Genomic DNA, 20,918 nt, shown 5'->3' on the forward strand with positions numbered 1-20,918 from the left:
TGTTTTCTCTGTAACCACCTCTAGCCCTGATGACGTGAAGTACAGACCCTCGTACAGCAGACCTCCACCTCACTGCAGCAATGTGAGATGTTAAACCACTGAAGGCCAGCAAGAACAACATTCCCAGCTCATCTTAAATGACTTATGACTTATTTTTAGTTGCACAACAATGAGCAAAGCATTGGTAACATGGCAGCTTTGAATACATGAAATCAGGGAAAAACCAAACAATGAGAGTTTTATTGACTGGAAGCTTTTGTCACAGAGGAAGTTCCTTATCATTGTCAACCATTAATGGGGATCAGGTTTATTACTCTTAAATTTCTGAAAGCATATCTTTCATCCTGCACATTACACTTTAAGATGAACTTAATCTGAAGATCATGGCTTAACTTGAAAACTTAGAAAAACGCAGGGAAATTTCTTCTGCAGTGCAATTCTGAAAATCTTGGAGAACAATAGACAAGAACAGTCAGGTTCCTTTTTTATGATTAAAATGTTTCACTGGTGTTTGGCTAGGTCTTTTTAAAATGCCACTGAATACAGAAGGGCTGAATATATGTTTGTATTCAATGTGCATCCAGTCACATACACTTTTAATTTTGATCTTTCTAGTCTCATCCAAGAGTTGTTTATTCCCTGGGAACAAGAACTGTGTTTGGCCTGAGGTGGTTGAACATGGGTGACGATATCCCTTTAAGTAGTTATAACAACTAATGATTTCACTCTACACACCTGACAACAAATATTCATCATATATATCAGAAGTAGACTGTATATATATATATATATATATATGTGTGTGTGTATTTGTGTCTTTGTTGGGGGGAAGTCCTCACCTCCTCTCCCTCCCCTCCCACCTTCCAGTCATCCTGCTCCAGCTCATTGTAGAGCGCCTCGCGACTCGTCATCAGGTTCTGTCTGCGAATCTCACTTGTTCTCTGCTCCCACACCGACTTGTTGCCCTTGGTGTGGTTCTTCTGCTGCTCCTTACTGTTGGCAGAGGGAGGAGGACAAGAGGAAATTTTGTGAAGGAAGGTGGGATGAAAAAGATAGCGAGGAGTTTTTAGAATAGCAGAGATAGAGAGACGAAAATGAGAGCAAGCGAGACAGGAAGAGAATCCAGAGAAAGAGGAAGGATGATGAGGAAAGGAGGGATGTTGTAATGAATGTAAGGGTGATATCGAGGGAAGAGCAGAGGATGAATGAGTGTGACAAAAAAAGGAGAGAAAGGATTATAGATTTCAGGACAAAACTGCAAGATTCCCAAGGGACGAGTAAAATAGTAATGGTGCACCTTTGAAAGGGAAACAATGAATTCTGGCATGAATAAGAATAAAACAGAAGTCGTACTAGAAATACTAACGATCTGCCAGTTAGATGCGAGACCATGGAACAGTAAGAATGAACTGAAACCCTCTGAACCATCTGAGTGGTACAACATGACATCCCCAGTCCCTTGCTCCCAATTTATACGAATGGATACTTGTGATACTGCACCAAAAAGTCTACTGCCGGCGGTTAAAAAAGAATCATTAGTGAAGGTGTTGACAGGGCATCAGCTGCTGTATGCAAGACATTTATTCCACTGTATTATAAATCTTTAAATGTCTGTGTTTGAACTTTTAATTCCAATGTAATGTCTTCAGCCCAATCTCAGTCTCTACCCCAAGACCTACCGCAATGAGGGCTAAAAATGGGACACATTAGCATGATTGTATGACAACAATGGATTGCCATTGAAAGAAAAAGTGAATCTGCACTACATGCTATTTGCAGTTTGGTTAGCTGCTCAGTTTATTGATCATTCCTTGTTTGTAACGTTACAGTGTTAAACGTTTTAGAAAACTACTAAAAGTCACAAAAGCCATCAATATTTGGAAATATTTCTAAGTACCACTTTCACTATGAACCATGTGCTAGTCCCTCAAGTAAAAGTTTCATTAATAGTATCCTGGGCCCTCACATACTTGCAAAAGCATGTCTCACAGCTCATGAGTGTGAAGGCTGGGATTGGGTTTATGGGTGGGCATGGCCATGAGGAGAAACACAGATGCATGGGTCCTTATGTTGGCATGCTGGAGTCTCATCTTTCTCATCTTTAGGAAATATACTAACAGTAGCCAGACCTAAAACTTGTCTTGTGTTGTGCTTTTCTGCCATGAAACAAGTAAATTCTGAAAAAATGAAAATGTCTGGAAAGCATCATGTGACACATTGACTGTGTATGAAGCTCGTGAAAACCCATGAAGAAATACAGCACCTCAGAATGAATAGACAATGGTGAGTCCACAAGAGAAACGCAAGAATGAGAAATGCCAACAGATCTCTCACAGGTTTCAAACAAAGCAGTTCCAAATTCTTGACCAAAAACATGTCAAATGTTGTGTTACCAGAGCTGGTCATCTGAAAGGCTTTGAGAATCACTTAACAGCTGAATCAACTGATGAATGTCTGATGGTAACTGCTGCTGTTGAGCACCCAGTCTTAGTCTTTTTTATTCAAAGCACATCAATACTGTAAAAACTAAATGTAAAATCCCTGTGTTCCAAAGGAATTCTCGCAGGAAAAACCTAAACCTGAATTCTCTCGCTTCCATTTCTTACTGAAATTATCCTCGAACATCACAAAACCACCAGCCTCTAATCTAGCGGTCAAAGGCTCACCTCGCCACACTGACTGAAGATTCTGATAACTTCTAAAGGAGCAGTGGGTTTATTTGAGCATTATTTTGATGTGTCCTATTGTCAGCTGTTTCTGCTGCCAGGAGCAGATTTTACAGACTGTCTGCCTCTCGGTCTTCTTTGCTTCACAAAGCCCAGAATCTGTTCCTTTCACTGTCAGAACAATCGCTTAATCATGTTTTAGAGGACGAGAATAGGGAAAGCGTGATGTTGTGTGCCTGCGAGTGAGAATCGTGTGTACATCAATGCCTCCCAATCAGAAACGTTCGGAAAGAAAGCTCTGCCATAAAAACTGCATCTTGGATTGTGGTGTGTGTGTTTGATCATATGTAGATGTGTGTACTCACGCAGCAATAGAGAGGTTAGCAGCAGACAGCGGGCTGACCTCTGCCACCTCCTTTGCCTTCTGTAGCGCTGTCTTCTGGTTGGCTGCCTCCTCTTGTTCCTCCTCGTCCTATTGGTGAAGAAGAGTTACGTGCTGCCGATTTAAATGTTAATGTTCTGGCACAACTGGTAAAATAAAATTGAAATATTATAAAGGAAGTAAAAACACAAACAAACAAACAATAAAAACAGAAAACAAGGAAAAATACTGAGTAACATCAAACAATCTTTTGGCTCCCTAAGGACAGGAACAACAGGCTGAAAACACAGCCTTTAACACTGAGTTTTCATGTTATATGGCCTCAGAAAGATGTCAAGTCCCTTTTTGCTGCTGCTGACACATGAAACCAAAACAATGAGCTCAAAGAGTTTCCTGTTATCTAAAGAAAAAGATGCTAATTCTCTGTGAGTTTGTCAGTTCAGGCAAAACATTTTACACTACACACAGTCGTTTGATTCTAAACACAAAAAACTATTATTGTAGCTTTGCAACAAGAAACTGAACTGCTTTTTTCTGCAGTGATCGTGTACCTTGGTAAGTTCCTGGGCGTTGGCCAGATTGTCCACAGCGATGGCCAAGAAGACATTCAGCAGAGTGTCTGTGGTGGCAGAAGTTAGGGAGAAACACTGATGCTCAAGACAAGTAAGCTGAGTTTCTCAGAAGGAGCATAGTAGAGGAGAGATGTTGCACTGCAGATATAAGAAAGAAATCTGATAAAAACATGCACCAATGTTGAGGAAAAGTGCAGCTGAGTGTGTGTATATTCTAGTGTAAAGGGAGGATACAGTTTCCAAAGAGTGTGAGGACAATAAAGAAGATGGAGAAGACCATCCCTTTGTCATTCACTCCTCCCTGGGACTCAATGCCATCGTACATCACCACGTTCCAGTCCTCTCCTGTCAGGATCTACAGAGACAGAGAGCAGTGAGGGGTCGGATGCATTTAGGGATCAAGAAAACAAACAAACAAACAACAAACCAAAAAAACCCCCCAAAACATCTGGAATTCAAAGTCATTTATTTAGACAAATAGGAACAAACACGTTTTTTTTTAAATAAAACTGTAAATTCACTGTGTTAACCTTCGGTCAGAACTAACCACCGGTCATGACAACAATGGACTACATTAAATTTCACTCTTTTTTAAGCAGTTCAAGCTTGCTGAAAATGTATGAGTATGTGTTAGTGTGCTGATGGCCATGGATGGAATAAAGAAATTCATAGTGTCCAGCTTCCAAAAGACCAGATCTTTCAGCTACACTGTAAATAACATTTAATTGAATGAATCCACTTTTGTTGCCATAAATGCTTGAAAGAATAACATAAAAGTGACACTGATGGTACACAGACAGTTCTGTGTTGAGGAAGGTTAACTACCCTGCTGGCTAGACACTATCAATGCTAACTTCATTTTGTACAGAACCATAAACGCATTTTCAAATCTTTATTTCCTACCTGAAACACCGTCATGATTGCCGCTGCAAAAGTATCAAAGTTAGTGGGTGGGGTTCCGCCTTCAAAGTTGAACCTGAGAAGAAGCAAAGAAAATGTCATTATAGTCATACACAAAACAAGACAGACCCTGATTCAACACTCAGAATTTAGTTTATTTTAAATGTTTTATTGATACTGACTGTCCTCCAAACAGCTGCATCCCCAGCAAGGCAAAAACCACGATGAAGAGGAAGAGGAGGAATAGCAAACTGACAATGGACTTCATGGAGTTTAGCAGAGAGACCACCAGGTTTCGAAGAGGAGCCCAGTATCTGAGGAGGAGAAGGATATGAATAAGAAGAAGGTATTTGAAGGAATAACGACAGAGGAGCAAAATTGTGAACAAATGAGAAAGGCAGAGAAGATGAGAAAGTAAAGAGAACTTCATAACGGTTTCTGGGACGGTAAACTTCAGGACTAACATAGATTCAAGAATGAGCAAAACCCGAGGGTTGTATGGTGAAGCCACTATAACATAGCCAGGCTTTCTTTGTGTGAGTCGGCTCGACAAACACTAAAACCCCAGTCTGTGTTAACGGGTATCACAAAGGTGTTATCAACTTTCTTTGTTAACTCAGGATTTCTGCTTAAAACTCTGTGATGCGACTCTTCTTCTGCAGAGAATGAAACAACTGTATGCAGCTGCTTCAGCCAACAGGTTGTTTTACTGGAGAGCAATATAAAATATAAAAAACAACATAAAAAGCTGCTACTGCAAATGATGCAGTACAGGAATGCTGGTAGAAAACTGTTAAACGTGTGGAATGTATTTATTTTACTGATCAGTGCAGCTGATTCTTTCTAACAGACAGCTACATATATTTAAACATGATATTGTAGTGAAGTGTATTTAGGTCTGACCTTGTCCCATCCTTTAATTTGTGGCCAAATCAGAGTCAAATTAATGTTACTGATTGAATATTCTCTGAAATAAATACTAATAGAATAATCAATTTTCTCATCTGTATTCTATCAGCTGAAATAGCCCTGGCTGCAAATCAGAGCCAAACATAAAAACACATTTATACGATTTCTGCATAACCGCCTAAGTAAATGTTGGGTTCCCATGGCAACGCGATGTATACAGTGTGCAAAACTGTAACCTCACAGCTTCATTCAGTGGTTTTAGTACCAACAGTTCAAATGCAACATATTCCTTCAGCTGAGAATCCATCTCGCTCATAAATAATCGTCAGGAAATGCTTTGGTTTAAGGGAGACACTTGTTAGAGTCGATTTAAATCCAAAACTCTGCACATAACCTGCTCCCTACCCGGTCAGTTCCACAGCATCAGTTACCATGGAGATCTATCTAGGTAAAAAAAAGAACCACCTTCGTGATACTGAAAATTCTGACGTCCGTCTCAACATACCTGCTACACCGCTCACTGCGTAGAACAGCCCTCAGGTCGCATCAGTGTAAACCTAACTACCTTCAAGCTGCGCATCACAGCTCTACACATTTTCATTTCATTATCTCAACATAACATAATCAGATGTCCTCACTGAGATTTTAAGTCTCCTCTTCAAGTGAGAACTGTCCAAATGAACAGAGTCGTGACAAGCAGGAAAGTTAACATGCAAACAAAACAGAGCGACGTGCATGAGCCAAAACCAATTAAAATCTCTCCTGAGGAGAGCGTCAAACAAGTGTCAAAGTGTTAAAGCATCAAAACTGTTCAGATGTTACATCGGTGCGAAGATTTTCAGTCGGAAACACCAAAATCTCCTTCAAAGCAGTGCCACAACCTGTCATCACAACCCTCATTGTCGTCACTGTCGTATTTGAGAGAGCTGATGGAAGCGCATGCATATGTAAGCGGGTGAGTGTCTGACAATGACAGAGAAACTTACTTGGTGACTTTGAAGATGCGGAGCAGTCGCAGAGCTCGCAGCACACTGATACCGAAAGATGTGCCTGGTTTAATGGTGGCCCACACAACCTCGAAGATACTGCCCACAATTACCTGCATGCACACAGACAAAAAATACACTCAATCCTGTGGAATATACTGAGCGTTATTTGTTGGAAAGGAACGATAAAATAAAAATCTGATCATTCTTTGTCATGGGCAAAGAGACACAGGATTATTTTATTAATGTTTTACTTAAACTACACACAGCCTTAACCTACATTATATCCAAAGTGCAGGACAAATTTTTGGGGCTGATGCTGATGACAATATCTATATTCTGGATTTTTAAAATTTAAAAGTTATTGATTAATTGGGCCATTGTAAATAAATATGACAGAACAAATATTTCATATGTATACATAAAAAACACGAGACTTTAACAAAATTATTTATCTGAGCTTGAACCAAACTTTTTTGGATTGCATGTTTATTTTCCACTCTAGTGTAAATTGTTGATAGCTCAATAATCACTAATAAGGAATTAACTTTATATCAATATTAACATCAATGAGGTCCATGCCAAAATGTCTCATGTCTCCACTAAACTACCTAGTCTCTACTTTTATCGAGTCATCTTTAAAATGCATGCTACAGGTTGGGTCCTAACCATTATTTCAGTGGATTTAACCATTCAAAAAACTTTTCTTGCTTATAAAAATGTTATCTTTAACAAAAAAAAAGGCTTTTAATGTATGGGTCAATATATAATTGCGGGACATTTTGTAACATAGTTTAACCAAACACCACATGAGATTTTAGAGAAAGATTCTCCTAAATATTATATATACAACTGAGTAAACTTGAAATGTAAAGTGATTTCTACAGATATTGCAGTAAACCTGTTGACTACTTTATATTAAATAACTCAGAAAGCCTTGGAGTCTTGCCAGTCTTTTCTTCAGGAGGAAATGACATCATATGGAGCAGGTCATGTGATCTGGAATTAACACACTTCCTTGAGAGGTGTTTTTGTAATGGAGAACTTAGTGGAAAGGGACTTCTGAGACACAGATACAATTTGTTATATTTTGTTATAAAATAACACAAATGACCACAGAAAAACACAAAATGACCCAATGACACACAAAATTATCATAAAAAGAGACAAAGCGACCACAAACAGACTGAAAATGACCAAAAATGACTGTAGAGAGACACAAACTGACAACAAAACACAAAATGACAAAAAAAAGACTCAAAAAGACACAAAATGACCACAGAAAAACACAAAATGACTCAATGAGACACATAATTATCATATAAAGATACAAAATGACCACAAAACACCTAAAATTACCACAAACTGACTGAAAACAGCCACAAAGGGGCGCAAAATGACCACAAAAAGACCTAAAATGCCCACAAAACAGTCTGAAAATGACCAAAAAAGAAACAAAATGAGACAAAACAACCACAAAAAGACACAACATGACCACACAAATGAGGCTATTGCTTAAATCTCCAAAAGGCTAAAGCCAGATATCTGTAAATAGTGTACTCAGCTGCCCTTCTGTCATACAGAATCTTATTTATAGATGTGCCGTGTGTTTAGGTTATCTGAAACTACAAATAGTTTCATGTTGGCTGAGCTCCATCAGGTTCTTTTCTAGAAAGTGGATTGTTGGTTCTGGTGTTAATCAAACTGTTTAAAATAAAAATCTAGATATATTTCTGCTATGGTCCAGTCTTGCATATAAATACAGTGTCAATTGTCACTATGTGCATTTTAATACAAAATACAGATTTGTTTTATGGAAAATATGCAAATGATAATGTATTTTACTTCATTAACTTTCAGAAATCTTTAACAACAATAATAAAGAGCAACGAGACTGAAAAACAATGTTTGACTGCCCTCTCTGGTCACATTTCAAGTATCCACCGCTTCAGTGATTCATAGTTACGCCTGGAGGATGCTTCCAGAGCCTCCTGAGAACCGAAGACAAAAAGCATCTTTAAAAATTTGACTTTTCATGTTATTTCCTGCCTTTTTGGAGCTAAAACAACAGCTCACAATTTAGAATTTTATTGAAATATTTTTTTATTAGAGACAACTGAACAATTTTACTATAAAACAAAACAAAATGGCGACAATTCGAAATCAAAACGGCCAACAAGAAAACAAGAATGTAGATCCATTTTCTAATGAAACTTTGAGAAACTAAATTAACTAACAATAGTGTAAAAAATTAAGAGGCTGAATAAAACATGGTAACAAACAACTGTATATTTATTACATTAGTTACTTAAAAATTCATTGTGTTTATTACCCCATAAAGAGACGTGTTTTGGGGCAGAAATTTGGATGTAAACACAGAACTACCTGACTAGCTAGCTATTAGCTAGTCCCATTAAATCATGTCCATTACAGCTGACATTCATAAAGGAGATAATATTTTTCAAGACAAAAATTCTAACTGAATTCTGACATATTCATAAACGACAAAATATATGGTTAGCATAGGCAAAACGACAATATCTTAACAGTTTTTGACTCAACTTTAATCTTTTCCTGACAGTCGCATTTTGCTGCCGTCTCCATTTAGTGTCAGCATGAAAACAAAGCTCCCATTTTTCCACCCAGTCACTGAGATATAATTGGAAAGGCCAGGAGGATTTAGTAGGATAGCTCAAATAAGTCAAAAGATAGAGAACAACAACAAATGTCCAGGACAGAGGACTTCAATGAATGGGCCAGGTCTCAGGAGGACATCTCCATCAGCAATGTTTTCTACACTGTTTTTTGGAGATCAAAAAATAACACAAGATTTAAAAAATAGTTTATTGTACAGCAAGATAATTAATCCCAGCTCTGTTTAAGGCACTTTAAACTTCTAGTTTTATACGACTCTGACTGGCATAAACTGATGTTTTGTAAATTCTTGCGGCCATGGACACTTTCTAAAGTCAATAATCATTAAAGTTAATCAAAAATCCAATTGCTGAAAATAGTTAAACAATTAGAATAAAACCCCATGTAGGAGTAGACCACACTGTATTCAGAGCCGATGACTGAACAGTTATTGTACATTTAGTGTAAAAGCACATTTTTGACTAAAGCAGTGCTGAATCATTCTGTTGCACTACAACATGAGAAAAATCTATTTCTAAAATTTGATGATTAAATGGAGTGTTGAATTTGTCGACAAAACCTCATAGTTATGAGCTGAATTTGTTGTTTTTTTCTCACTTAGTCACAGTGTGTGTGTGTGTGTGTGTGTGTGTGTGTGTGTGTGTGTGTGTGTGTGTGTGTGTGTGTGTGTGTGCGTGCGTGTGAACTCACCACACAGTCAAAGCAGTTGAATGAGGAGTGGAAGTAGGGCTGGATGCCCAGACCATACATCTTGATCAGCATCTCCGACATGAACAAACCGAGGAAGATAAACTCTGCATAGACTGGAAGGAGGAAGGAGAGGGAGAGAAGGAAGGTGAGGAAGGTGGGAGAAAGGGATTATGTGTCAGGGAAGGTGAGGATGAAGGAAATCAGAAGACAGAAAGCAGGAGATAGGATCAGAAAGTGAAACAAATGTGTGGACAGAGAGAGGTGAAAATAAAAGAAAAGGAGGTCACAGAGAGGAAAAAAGAGGCGGCGAAGAACAAAATCAGATAAAAAAAAGAGAGGGGAAATAGGGAGAAGAGGGGAGTGGAGGGAAAAAAGGGAAGGAGGGATGAGACAAAGATGAGTGGAAGTCAGTAGTAGTAGGAGCCCAGTGGTGTGTGACAGTGTGGGGATGAATGGACTCCATCAGCAACTACAGCTTCAGATGCTAATGAGACTGGACACCGACTGGGGACGGTGAGCTGCACCTACTGAGGCCTGGAAATCCAAAAGAAAACGTGAATTGATACCGAGTAGTTACAACTGCAACCCTAACTACCACGTCTGACCAAACCTAGCCTTAAAATCACTACGTTTTATGAAAATAACTTTATTCCTCATGTCTCATTTGAAAATTTGCCAAAGAAGAAGAAAATATTTTTTACAAAAATACTGTATGAAATAAAAAAAGTCTGCACTTCTTGGCACAACTGTGAAGCTGCGACCAATAGTCACATGTAAAACGTTCAGGGACTTCTCGGCTGAGGTGCAGTTTGTGATTAATGGAGCAAATGTAAGAAGTAAAACAGACTGTACAGAAGGCCTTTCTGAATTCCTCTACTTCTAGCCATGCCTGTGCTGCTTGGGGAACTGCTAGGAGTTCAGAGGGTCAATCGGCGAACATGACGTTGATGTCTTCCACTTGAAATCCTGAAAGAGCATTTCTTTTCAGCTCACACTTTAAAGCTGACACAACCAACTATCAAAGCACTGTGTAAAACAGAATCAAGGCAGGGATACAGAAAAAGTTTGTAACGTTTAGAAGAAAACAGTGTATTTCAGAAAAGACAGAGAAAACACACCGTGTTTCTGCTATTTAAAGGAGATGAAATTGTAAATGCTTTGTTTCTATGTGTGGGAGGAGACAGTAGATTTGAAGTGTAAAAAGATGATTCAGGTTGGGACGAAGTGATAGTGGGCAGCAGTGAAATATGTGGCTGCAGATGTTGAGTTTTGTATCCTTTAGACAAAGTCAGTCCAACAAAACCACGCTGCACATAGTGTAAATGTGCATTACCAATCACGCACAAGCTATAACACTGGAAAATTTATACTACAGTCAATGGTCTTGATTGGTGTCCTTATTTATTTCTTCTCTCTCTTGCTTAGTTGGGAATTGGCCCTTAATGAATTTTAAACTTCTGAACCTCAAAACCCAGTATGTTAGAAAGGCATACTATCTTTAAAAAACTGGCAACTTATGCCATTTATCAGAGCAACAAACTGTAAAAAAACAGTTTTCATCTTTCTGACGTGTCTTTAACCCCTTGACGCCTATTGTCGTGAATTTGCATCATCCCACTTTCATTCAGACTGCAGGTAGCGTATCCATTCCTCCAATGCTGGTTTGTACATATTCAATATGTACCACAGAACCTTTCAAAGCACTGGTTTCTGGTGGGACCGGTCAGAGTGGGACCTAATTATTATGGATCTGTTATTATTATATATCTGTTATATTTGAAACAGATAAATTAACAAGCTCCATTTATTTTAGCATCAGTTGGAAAGCAAAAACATGCAAAACTTTTTTTAAATTTAATTGTAAATAAATTCAGGCGTCAAGGGGTTAACTAATCATGCATTCATCAGAAGAAAAAAATCTCAACTTAAAATCAATACGTCTCATTAAAATCCCTCTTGTGGTGCACTGGTCCGTCAAAAAACACAGAAAAAAACCCAAATCTAAGCTTAAAATCAATATGTTTCATCAAAATCATGTTGCTTTCTTCGTGTGATGCGTGATGCTTTTTTTCAACTGTTGAAAAAGCATGAAAAATGGAAAATGAATTATGAGAGAAATTAAATGTTCATGTTTTTCTTTTTTGTGATTTGTGACATTCTAAACTAAAAAGACATTTCTGAATTCTCGCTCCCTCTAGCTGTAATTTTGTTGCTTCCATAGAGTTGCAGGACTTTTTATTGCAGTAAAAATGAGTCCACAGTGAGTAAAAATGTGGCAGGAGCAACAAAAAAAGAAACTGTCAGAAACTAGGTGAGGTTCGAAGGCTTAAAGTCCTATCCTGGGTGCTAATTTTGATGCCCGTGTCAGTCGGTATCTTTGTCAATAACCTCGTAAAGGAGGTGAAGTTCTAGACTTTGTCTGTTTGACTGTATGTTCAGTATATGTGTTATGTATGCGTGTGTGATGCAGTGTTGGTGTGCGTTTACTCACAGAGGAAGTCAGAGAGCAGCTCAGGCTGGTTGTAATGCACTGCAGCCACACAGATGGTATTGAGGCCCACCAGGCAGAGCACCGTCCAATAGAAAGCCTGCGTCTTCACTATCTTGCGGATGAAGAATCGCATCCGTCGCTCTTTCTTACTGTAACTGGAGCCATCTTTCCCGCTCTTAATACTGGAGCGTGCAAAACCTAAGAAGAAGGACAGAGTCATGACGGCCTGTGTTTGAATTTGACTTATTCAATTTCCTTTTTAGGACCCATCACCAGGCCCAACATGGAAAATATAAAACTCATCCTTAATGTAAAATGGCATAAGACAAATTAGCTTTTTCCCACGCTGCAGATGTCCTTGCAGTTAACAAATCTGGATAACAAAGTTCTCACCTTCTCATATGAGTTAGAGTATGTAACTGAAATGACTTGTGTGAATGAGCATTATAAGAAGTATTTTACCTCCATATGTTTCCGTCCCCAGTATAAAATCTATCCAACTCTCTGTTTGTCTCACCTACTGCATCTCCCATGTTGTCCTCTCCTTCCTCAGGGTTCAGCAGCTCCGTCTTGTTGTTTTTGGTTTTGATGGTTGGCCTTCGCCTCGTACCTAGCAAGAATAAAAAAAAAAAGAATTGTTTCTTCATCTGCCTATCTCTCAAATGTCGCTTTCTCACCCTTCCCACAGAGTCTGTCACTTGCTGTTGTACTGTGGTAAACCTCACATTTACACATTTAAATGAGCAGTTCTAAAATTGCTCGGCATTGTTAACTAAAACATTGCTAAGTCTTTTACCAAACCAGCTCAGTACAACTGTGTTTTCAGAGTTTTTTTGTTCTATTTTGTTTTACATACGTGCCATGTACCTTTATTTATTCACGAGGCCATTCTGCTTATTGCTGCTAATTTGAACAAATCTACTAGTGACCTAAACTGCCATTATGAAGCCGTCCATCATCTGCTTGATCTCTGTTCTCTATGTACTGTACCTCTGGCTTTACACTCCCTTATGGTGCAGCTTTGCACACCATAGGTAAATAAGTTTAGTTACCATCAAAGTTCCCTGTGGCATCTTCCTCAGCCAGAATCACCTCCTCTGTGGGAATTAAATGAAATAAGATGTTAGTACGTTGTTTCAGGGTCTGGTTGGTTTTTCCGACCGACAGTGTGTGTTTGTCAGTGAGCACTGACCTGCTTTGCAGATCCACTCCAGGTATCCGTTGAGCTCTCTCTCAATCTGCTGCTGTCGCCTCAGCTTGAGGAACTCACTCCTGTTCTCCACTCGCTCTCTCTCTTTGGCAAATTCACTGTGGGAACACTTGTCATTTGTTCTGTTTCTCTCTGCTCATTTTTTAAAGAACGAAGTACAAAATTACAGAAAGCATGCAGAAGTGTATGGTGTTGGAAAGGGCTATACCCTGAGAGTACACCCAGCACCAGGTTGAGCATGAAGAAGGAGCCGATGATGATGAGGGGGATGTAGTACATCCAGTTCCAGGCACTGCCCTCCACATCGTTGCTCTGCAAGACACACACATACATGCGATTACTGATCATGTAATACTGTAATACATACAAACGTGAAGGTTCTGTTGCTCTAATCAGGACTGATGATGACCTCACAGGTTTGGCTCTAAATAATCTTATACAAACTGGTACTGTGCGCTTTACTGCTCAAATTATTTGTGAAAAATCTTTAAGTGAAAGGTGCCCTGTGAAGTTTTCCAGTGCAGAAACAAAAAATTAGTTTGCATTCAATACACTGTTAAAAAAAAAATACAGTCTATTCAGCAGAGCTGGTATTCTGATTTGTTTGAACATGAAAATTAAAATAGCAATACTTGACATGAAAATACACATCAGACCAATCGTGTGTACCTCCTTATGTCTAACTTTGTAATTGTGAATAAGATGAAAATGTAATTTGTTGTTTGTACAACAAAGTTGGAAAAAAACACAATTTCCCAGAATACACAGCAGGGGCAAGTCCTCATGCTTTCTTTCCCTTGGCAGGTTGACAGACGACCCATAAACAGGGATTATACGTGGCAGTCATGGGTTCGAATCCAGCTCATCCTTCGCCATTCTTCTCCCCACTTTCCTGTCTCTCAAAAAAATAACTTAAAAACAAATGACTGTGGGGTTGATTAGCTTTAGGCAGTTCTGTGAATCACACTATTCCTCTAATAAACATGTTTATATTGGCCAAATGAAGAATTAACAGTAGTGACAGAACAAAGTAAATACAACTGGTACAACAATGAAATATGACTCAAATCTTTGAGACAGTTCAAAAAATTTACTGCAAAAGGTTGTCTTGAAATTTTAAGTTTTCTCAACTATTCTTTTTTTACGGTGTATTTCTACACCTAAACATATGGTGTTTCCTCGAGGTCTAACAAACGTATTGAATTGCCTTCCTCATTAAACATTTGCAAAGCCACTTTAGTAAATATTTTACATTATGCAGGTAGGTTAATACATGTTTGCCTCCTACCAGTGTCCTTTCACTGCCTTTTTGAGGCATGGTTCTGTTTGTCGGCTTGTCACTGCCACTAGCATAGCCAACAGTTTAGTGTGAAACCAATAACAGGATGTGAATTGCAATCGTGCACATGTGCACACAGACCTGCTCATAGAAGCCTTCCCTGGCAGAAAGGGTTCATCCACAAAGTAACACTTTTGTCTAAATGATTTTAAAAACCTTACTACAAAATTGTGCCCATTTTAGGCAATTAAAGCTTCAGGCAGGATGTTATGATCCATGTCAGGGGTGTCCAACATGAGGCCCGTGGGCCAAAAGCGGTCCTCCAGAGGGTCCAATCCGGCCCTCAAAGTGGAAAAATTCCAGAGAAGACATTAACTGCAGATTGTAAATTAGTAAAACTACAAATTTAAAATCAATTCTAGACCATGACAAGTTGTTTGGATCAGAAAGTAAAATAGTATATTGCTTGCTGTGTTTCTTGTTTGTCTCGCTTGTGTTTATCTTGTCTACTATTTTGTCACTTTGTAACTTTTTTGTCAAATTTTTGGTCTCTTTGTTGTTTTATTCCATGTCATTTGTCTCATTTTGGTCATTTTGTCTCTCATTTTTATAGTATTTTGTCTTGTTTTTGTTGTATTCTGTCTTTTTTGGTCATATTTTTGTCGTTTGTCTCATGTTTCTGTCCTTTTATTTCTCATTTTTGTCGTTTTGTGTTTCCTTTTTGTCTCGCTTGCGTTTTTTGTCATATTTTTGTCATTTTGTGTTTTGCTTTATTCATTGTTTTGTGCTGTTTTCTTTTTTTTTTGCCATTTTTGTCTTATTTGTGTCAATTTTTTTGTCACTGTAACTTTTGTTGCGCTTTTGTTTAGTTTGGTGATGTTTGTCTCATTTTTGTCATTTTGTGTCATTTATGTAATTCTTTGTCTAATTTTTGTCACTTATCCATTTTTTGTCACTTTTTTGTTTAGTTTCGTGTCATTTGTCTCATTTTTAAATTTTGTCTTGTTTTTTGTCTTTTTTTGTCAGATTTTTGTCATTTGTCTCATGTTTTTGTCCTTTTGTTTCTTATTTTCATCATTTTGTTTCCTTCTTGTCTCGCTTGTGTTTTTTGTCTATTTTTTGGCATTTTGTTCCATTTTTTCCATTTTTGTCTTATTTGTGTGATTTTTTTCTTACTGTAACATTTTTGTCAAATTTTTTGTTGCTTTTTTGTTTTGTGTCGTTTGTCTAATTTTTGTCATTTTGTGTCATTTATATAATTCTTTGTCTTGTTTTTGTCATTTTGTGTCTCGTTTTTGAAATATTATGTCTTGTTTTTGTTTATTTTTTTGTCTTTTTTTTTTGCCTGACTTTTGACGTTTTGATCATTTTACTGGTCCGGCCCACTTCAGATCAAATTGGGCTGAATGTGGCCCTTGAACTAAAACGAGTTCGACACCCCTGATCTATGTGATCCCTGATTGTATTGTCTGTGATTTAGAGTCATGATTTCTAATCTTAAAAGAGATCTCAGTTTTCATTGGGCCACTTGATTCATAAAAGTCCTATCTGAAGCCACTAAAATAGGCTGTTAGATGCTGGCAGCATTTTCTATAATACAAAAGTTCCAAGGAGAGCTGAACTACAGTATGTACATTATACTGGAAGAGAAATGACCCATTTTCTAACGTAAAGTCTGACCTGGATGCAGAAACAGTGTGTTTGCAATTAGAAACAACAACATGAAGACACGTGTGGTTTTATGTTTTCACAGACATTGATTGATGTCACTTATTTCTTTGACTAGACAAACTCAACTGACAGTCACAGAAATCAGGTTACTGGAGAATATTATATTTCTGTGAGCCGTGTAGCGCTTAATGGCGCTGATTACTATCTGCTGCTGGACTGCAGTGTGCATGTGTTAGGTTTTATACTGGATGGTACAATGCAAGCAGCCCATTCTCTATTAAACTTTCATTGGTTTCCTCCTGACTGCTTGTGTGAGTGTGGTAGTCAGCCTCCATCCTTCAGAAAAGATGTTAAATATAGAGCGAGATGGACCAGAATAGAGAGTGGAAGAGAAGGAGGCGGAGAGGGAAGGAGAGCGACTCTGAAGGCAGGGAAAGGACAGATGAGAGGATGGATAAAGGAAGTAAAACGGATAATGATAACGATGAGGGAAAATGGCTTTTGGACAAATAAATGGTGTTTTGAATTAAATCTTAAACTACTATATGCTTCATTTAGATAAATGAAATTCAAGCCAACCTCCAACCCCACCCACCCTATAGTAAATCCTTCAATGTGCTAAAAAAACATACAGTAGAAACCTAATCTTTTGGGCCTGTTTAGTGTTTTTATTAATGCTAATCCAAAGCACACCAATGCAGACTCTAACTGCACTCTTCTGTTTCTCTGCAGCCTAATTCTTTTCTCCCTTTATCTGGCTACTTGGCTAGCAGTAAAGAAAACTATAAGTCAGGTGAATATGTTAATAATAAGTTACCAAACTGAAAGCCAGATTTAATGCTAACTGCAGGAGGAATAGGTCAGGTTGACATTGGGTCAGCTTAGCTCCTTGATATCATGTTAAAAGTTCATTTAGACTGACTGAGCAAACGTACATAGTAGAGCATGTCTGTCCATCCCTCCATGGTGATGCACTGGAAGACGGTGAGCACGGCGAACAAGATGTTGTCGAACTGGGTGATGCCGTAGTTGGGTCCAAGCCAGCCTTTTCTACACACTGTGCCATTAGGACACAACCGCGACGGCAACTCGTTGCCACATGGCACTTCATCCACGACATCTCCTGTTCAGACACACAGACAGAGAAAAATCCACCTTTACAATGAAATACCACAAACAGTTGTTTTTGGAACAGCAAGCAAAAGCTGGAGCTGTTAAACAAAGGTGTAAGAAATGATCCTATAATGGCTACTCTTGACTAAGGCCGGCTGGTCCTCTGTTCCATGATGCTGGGATTTATTACAGCAGATATAGATAGATAGACACACTGATGTTACTGTCACCATTTCGGCAGTGAGTAATGACATCTACACGGTTGACATGTTATGATGCTTGATTGTTTTCGTTTTAAGACTGTAATCCTTTCTCTGAACAATGGTTTCTTTTTGTCATTTTTTCTTTGACGCTTACTGGGCTTTCCACCATTTATCCTTCAGTTCTTGCAAACTAATCATTACTGACTGATGTCAAATACATCACTACTGGTGCATCAGAGCAGGGATGTCACCTCAGAAACCAGATTAAACACTGTTTATGAAGGACTTAAATGTAACTTACATTTACTTATTATTTATAGTGTTGGTAAAAAATTAATCCTATTAACTACATGCTTTGTAATTAATTAATCGCAATTAATCGCACTGTGAAATAGCAATATTTGACACAATAAGTGAAGTTTTTCAATTCAAATAAAATTTTGATTGACAATTGAATCAATGAATAGACATATCTGTGTGTATAATTTAAAATTTATAAAAATGTTAAAATGGGACATATAGAAAAAAGTGATTTTGATGACTTAAAGCCTGAATTTAGCTGTTTTTTCCACTGTATGTCACATAAAATCAGCATAAGTAGTTCAAGGAGCTTCAGAAAGTTGAAAATCCAGAGATTCATTCTGTTTTCATCTTTTCTGGGTCTGATAAATGGTCTAATTTTGATGGCTCTTTTTATAGGAATATCAATTTTTATTTATGTAATTTTTTTATAAACAGAAAGTTTATAGTTAAGTTATTAAAAGAGATATTTTTGTTGTTTAGGTTATTCCTCCTCCAAGGAGGCAGAACCTCGACGGAGTAAAAACTTAAACCAAAAAAATGTTTCATTTCTATTTATCTGCATTTTTCATCTGTCTGCAACAATCTGCAATTTGCAAACAACCACATTTTTATCCTAACTGCCATCAGGAAGAGTTCTAAAAGAAAACCTTCTGCCAACAAGCTCAGCCTCTTCTTCCTTCACTGTTCACCAGAGCGCTGACGTCACTCAGTGCTTCCTGTGCTTCTTCTTCATGGCTACAAACAGACTTTAGGTTCAATAGCGCCACCTACTGGGCTGGAGTGTTCATCAGTGTTACTGGTGTGCCACAAATTAGGGAAGTGAGAGAGGTGTGAATAAATGCGTTATTTCTGCAATTAATTAATTGAAATTAACATGTTGAAGTCCCAGCCCTAATTATTTAGTATCTAAAAATCCTGCATTCTAGCATTAAATATCCTCTACAGTCATTGATTAAACCCCTATAAACTATCTTTGTATCAGAACTACATATCTAGAATCCTTCTAAATATCTCCTGGCTTAAAATGGCTTAAATGTGAGCCTGCAGTGTTGCTTCCACCCCTCCACTACTTCACTGCAGCTTGAGCATCTCAGCTCATCTGCTCAAACACTGTAAAACTATTTTATGCCAGAGAAATGCAAATGGTAATATTGGATGCTTGTACTGGAAACTTATTCTGAAAAGGAATAATGGTACAGAAAGCTCCATGTGTAAGTTGACTGGATTTACTCCTTAGGTTTGTTAAACAAGAAATGCTGGAAGTCTGAAACCATGAAACTCATGTTGATCTTTCAGATCAGATTAGCGCCGTCCAATTTAAATGGCTTTGCAATCTACAACAGTGTGACAATACTAACAGCCTAAAACTGAAGCCCCTAAATGGAATTCAGCAATCAGAGTTTTGGTCACATGTGACTTCCTTTGTTTAACCACTTTGTTGCTGACGGCAGCAAATGATCTTTCTCTGTCATCTTCCTCTCACCTGTGACTTCACTATAGCAGGTGGTGTGGAATTTTCCCATGTAGAACTCCAGGCCGATGATGGCGAACATGAGGATGGCCACGAACAGCAGCAGGCCGATCTGCAGCAGGGGGATCATAGCCTTCATGATGGACTTGAGAACCACCTGCAGGCCTGGAGGACAGAGTGCAAAACAAACACTCAGCTGGGAATGGAGTCTGTTCTTATTAGAGGGGTCGGCTGGACTGACTAGAGCGTTACTGTGCACCGTGTTCAGGATGCTGACGGCCAACCGGTACTTTAACAATGTTGAGGTATTTCATGACTTATGTTGTAGTTCCTCCCTGGTTGGCTTCTGGCAATGCTGATCAAGCTGCAGCCAAGAGTGTGTTTAAAAAAAAATCAACAAAATCAATCAGGTCAAAATGATTTAATGTAGGACTTTATTCAACCTGGATGTTTGTTGTATTTGTGTCATTTTTAATTAATGGCAGCTGGGTAAGGTAGGAAACAGGAATATCACATCACTTCTATGGAATCATACAAATGAAAAAAAAAAACCACACTTACTGGGAATTCCAGACACCAGTTTAAGAGGCCGCAGCACTCTGACAGCTCGTAGCGTCCTCAGATCAAGCTGAGACCCCACTGACGACAAAATACTGCAGAGACACATGGAAGACATAGAACACGTCAGTCTGATCAGGAATCTCCCTGAAAACCGTCACATTTATTGAAGTTATTGAAGCTTTTTTCCGGTTTATTTGGTATTCCTAGCAAAACCAGCTCTGTCTAATAAACCAGTATAAGGGTTTTAATACTCAGTTTGTTTTCAGTGCTGCTTCAACCTCATGCTCACCTCGGAAGCTGCAGGGAGAAGAGCTGTTGAACTGAACTGAGTTGTCTATTTGTCTAAAGGAATGACACGGCTTCCTTCAAACTCTTTCAGAAAAAACTGAAGTTTTAGCCAGGAATGCCTAATAAACTGGCAGCTGAGTGCAGATTCCTGCGACTGCTGAGGCCAGATAGAAACACACAGTCTAGATTTACAGCTGGGAAACATCTGAAAAGACAGAGGACTTATTAAAAGACTGAAAATGAGGGAACAAAAAAGAGTTGATTGAACTTGACAGATCCATAAATCAGCAGTCAGTCAGTTTTAAGGAGAACACAAGTATGAAACTAATAACATGTCTGAAGTGAACTTTCTGTCTTAGATGAAAACCAAAATGGTTTAACAGTTTGCGTCAGGGGTGTCCGACATGCGGCCCGTGGGCCAAAAGCGGCCCTCCAGAGGGTCCAATCCGGCCCTCAAAGTGGAAAAATTCCAGAGAAGACATTAACTGCAGATTGTAAATTAGTAAAACTATAAATTTAAAATAATTTCTAGACCATGACAAGTTGTTTGGATCATAAAGTAAAATAT

The 20,918-nt window shown here is 38.4% G+C and overlaps 1 protein-coding gene across 16 annotated transcripts in view; it reads right to left on the minus strand.

Moving 5' to 3' along the window:
- Positions 1 to 20,918, minus strand: part of cacna1ab (calcium channel, voltage-dependent, P/Q type, alpha 1A subunit, b) — a 111,451-nt gene that overhangs the window by 67,207 nt on the left and 23,326 nt on the right. For all 16 annotated transcript variants that reach the window (XM_055009964.1, XM_055009965.1, XM_055009954.1 and 13 more), the window contains exons 3-18: positions 20,063 to 20,154; positions 19,514 to 19,666; positions 17,347 to 17,534; positions 13,670 to 13,773; positions 13,444 to 13,559; positions 13,304 to 13,348; positions 12,769 to 12,861; positions 12,252 to 12,449; positions 9,761 to 9,873; positions 6,416 to 6,528; positions 4,703 to 4,834; positions 4,524 to 4,596; positions 3,855 to 3,975; positions 3,600 to 3,667; positions 3,032 to 3,138; positions 840 to 993 (exon numbers count right to left, since the gene is read on the minus strand). In XM_055009964.1, coding sequence (XP_054865939.1) covers positions 840 to 993; positions 3,032 to 3,138; positions 3,600 to 3,667; positions 3,855 to 3,975; positions 4,524 to 4,596; positions 4,703 to 4,834; positions 6,416 to 6,528; positions 9,761 to 9,873; positions 12,252 to 12,449; positions 12,769 to 12,861; positions 13,304 to 13,348; positions 13,444 to 13,559; positions 13,670 to 13,773; positions 17,347 to 17,534; positions 19,514 to 19,666; positions 20,063 to 20,154 — 1,870 coding nt within the window. The remainder of the gene's footprint in view (positions 1 to 839; positions 994 to 3,031; positions 3,139 to 3,599; positions 3,668 to 3,854; positions 3,976 to 4,523; positions 4,597 to 4,702; positions 4,835 to 6,415; positions 6,529 to 9,760; positions 9,874 to 12,251; positions 12,450 to 12,768; positions 12,862 to 13,303; positions 13,349 to 13,443; positions 13,560 to 13,669; positions 13,774 to 17,346; positions 17,535 to 19,513; positions 19,667 to 20,062; positions 20,155 to 20,918) is intronic.

This window comes from Amphiprion ocellaris, chromosome 4 (assembly GCF_022539595.1).
Source record: "Amphiprion ocellaris isolate individual 3 ecotype Okinawa chromosome 4, ASM2253959v1, whole genome shotgun sequence".
Lineage (NCBI taxonomy): Eukaryota > Metazoa > Chordata > Actinopteri > Pomacentridae > Amphiprion > Amphiprion ocellaris.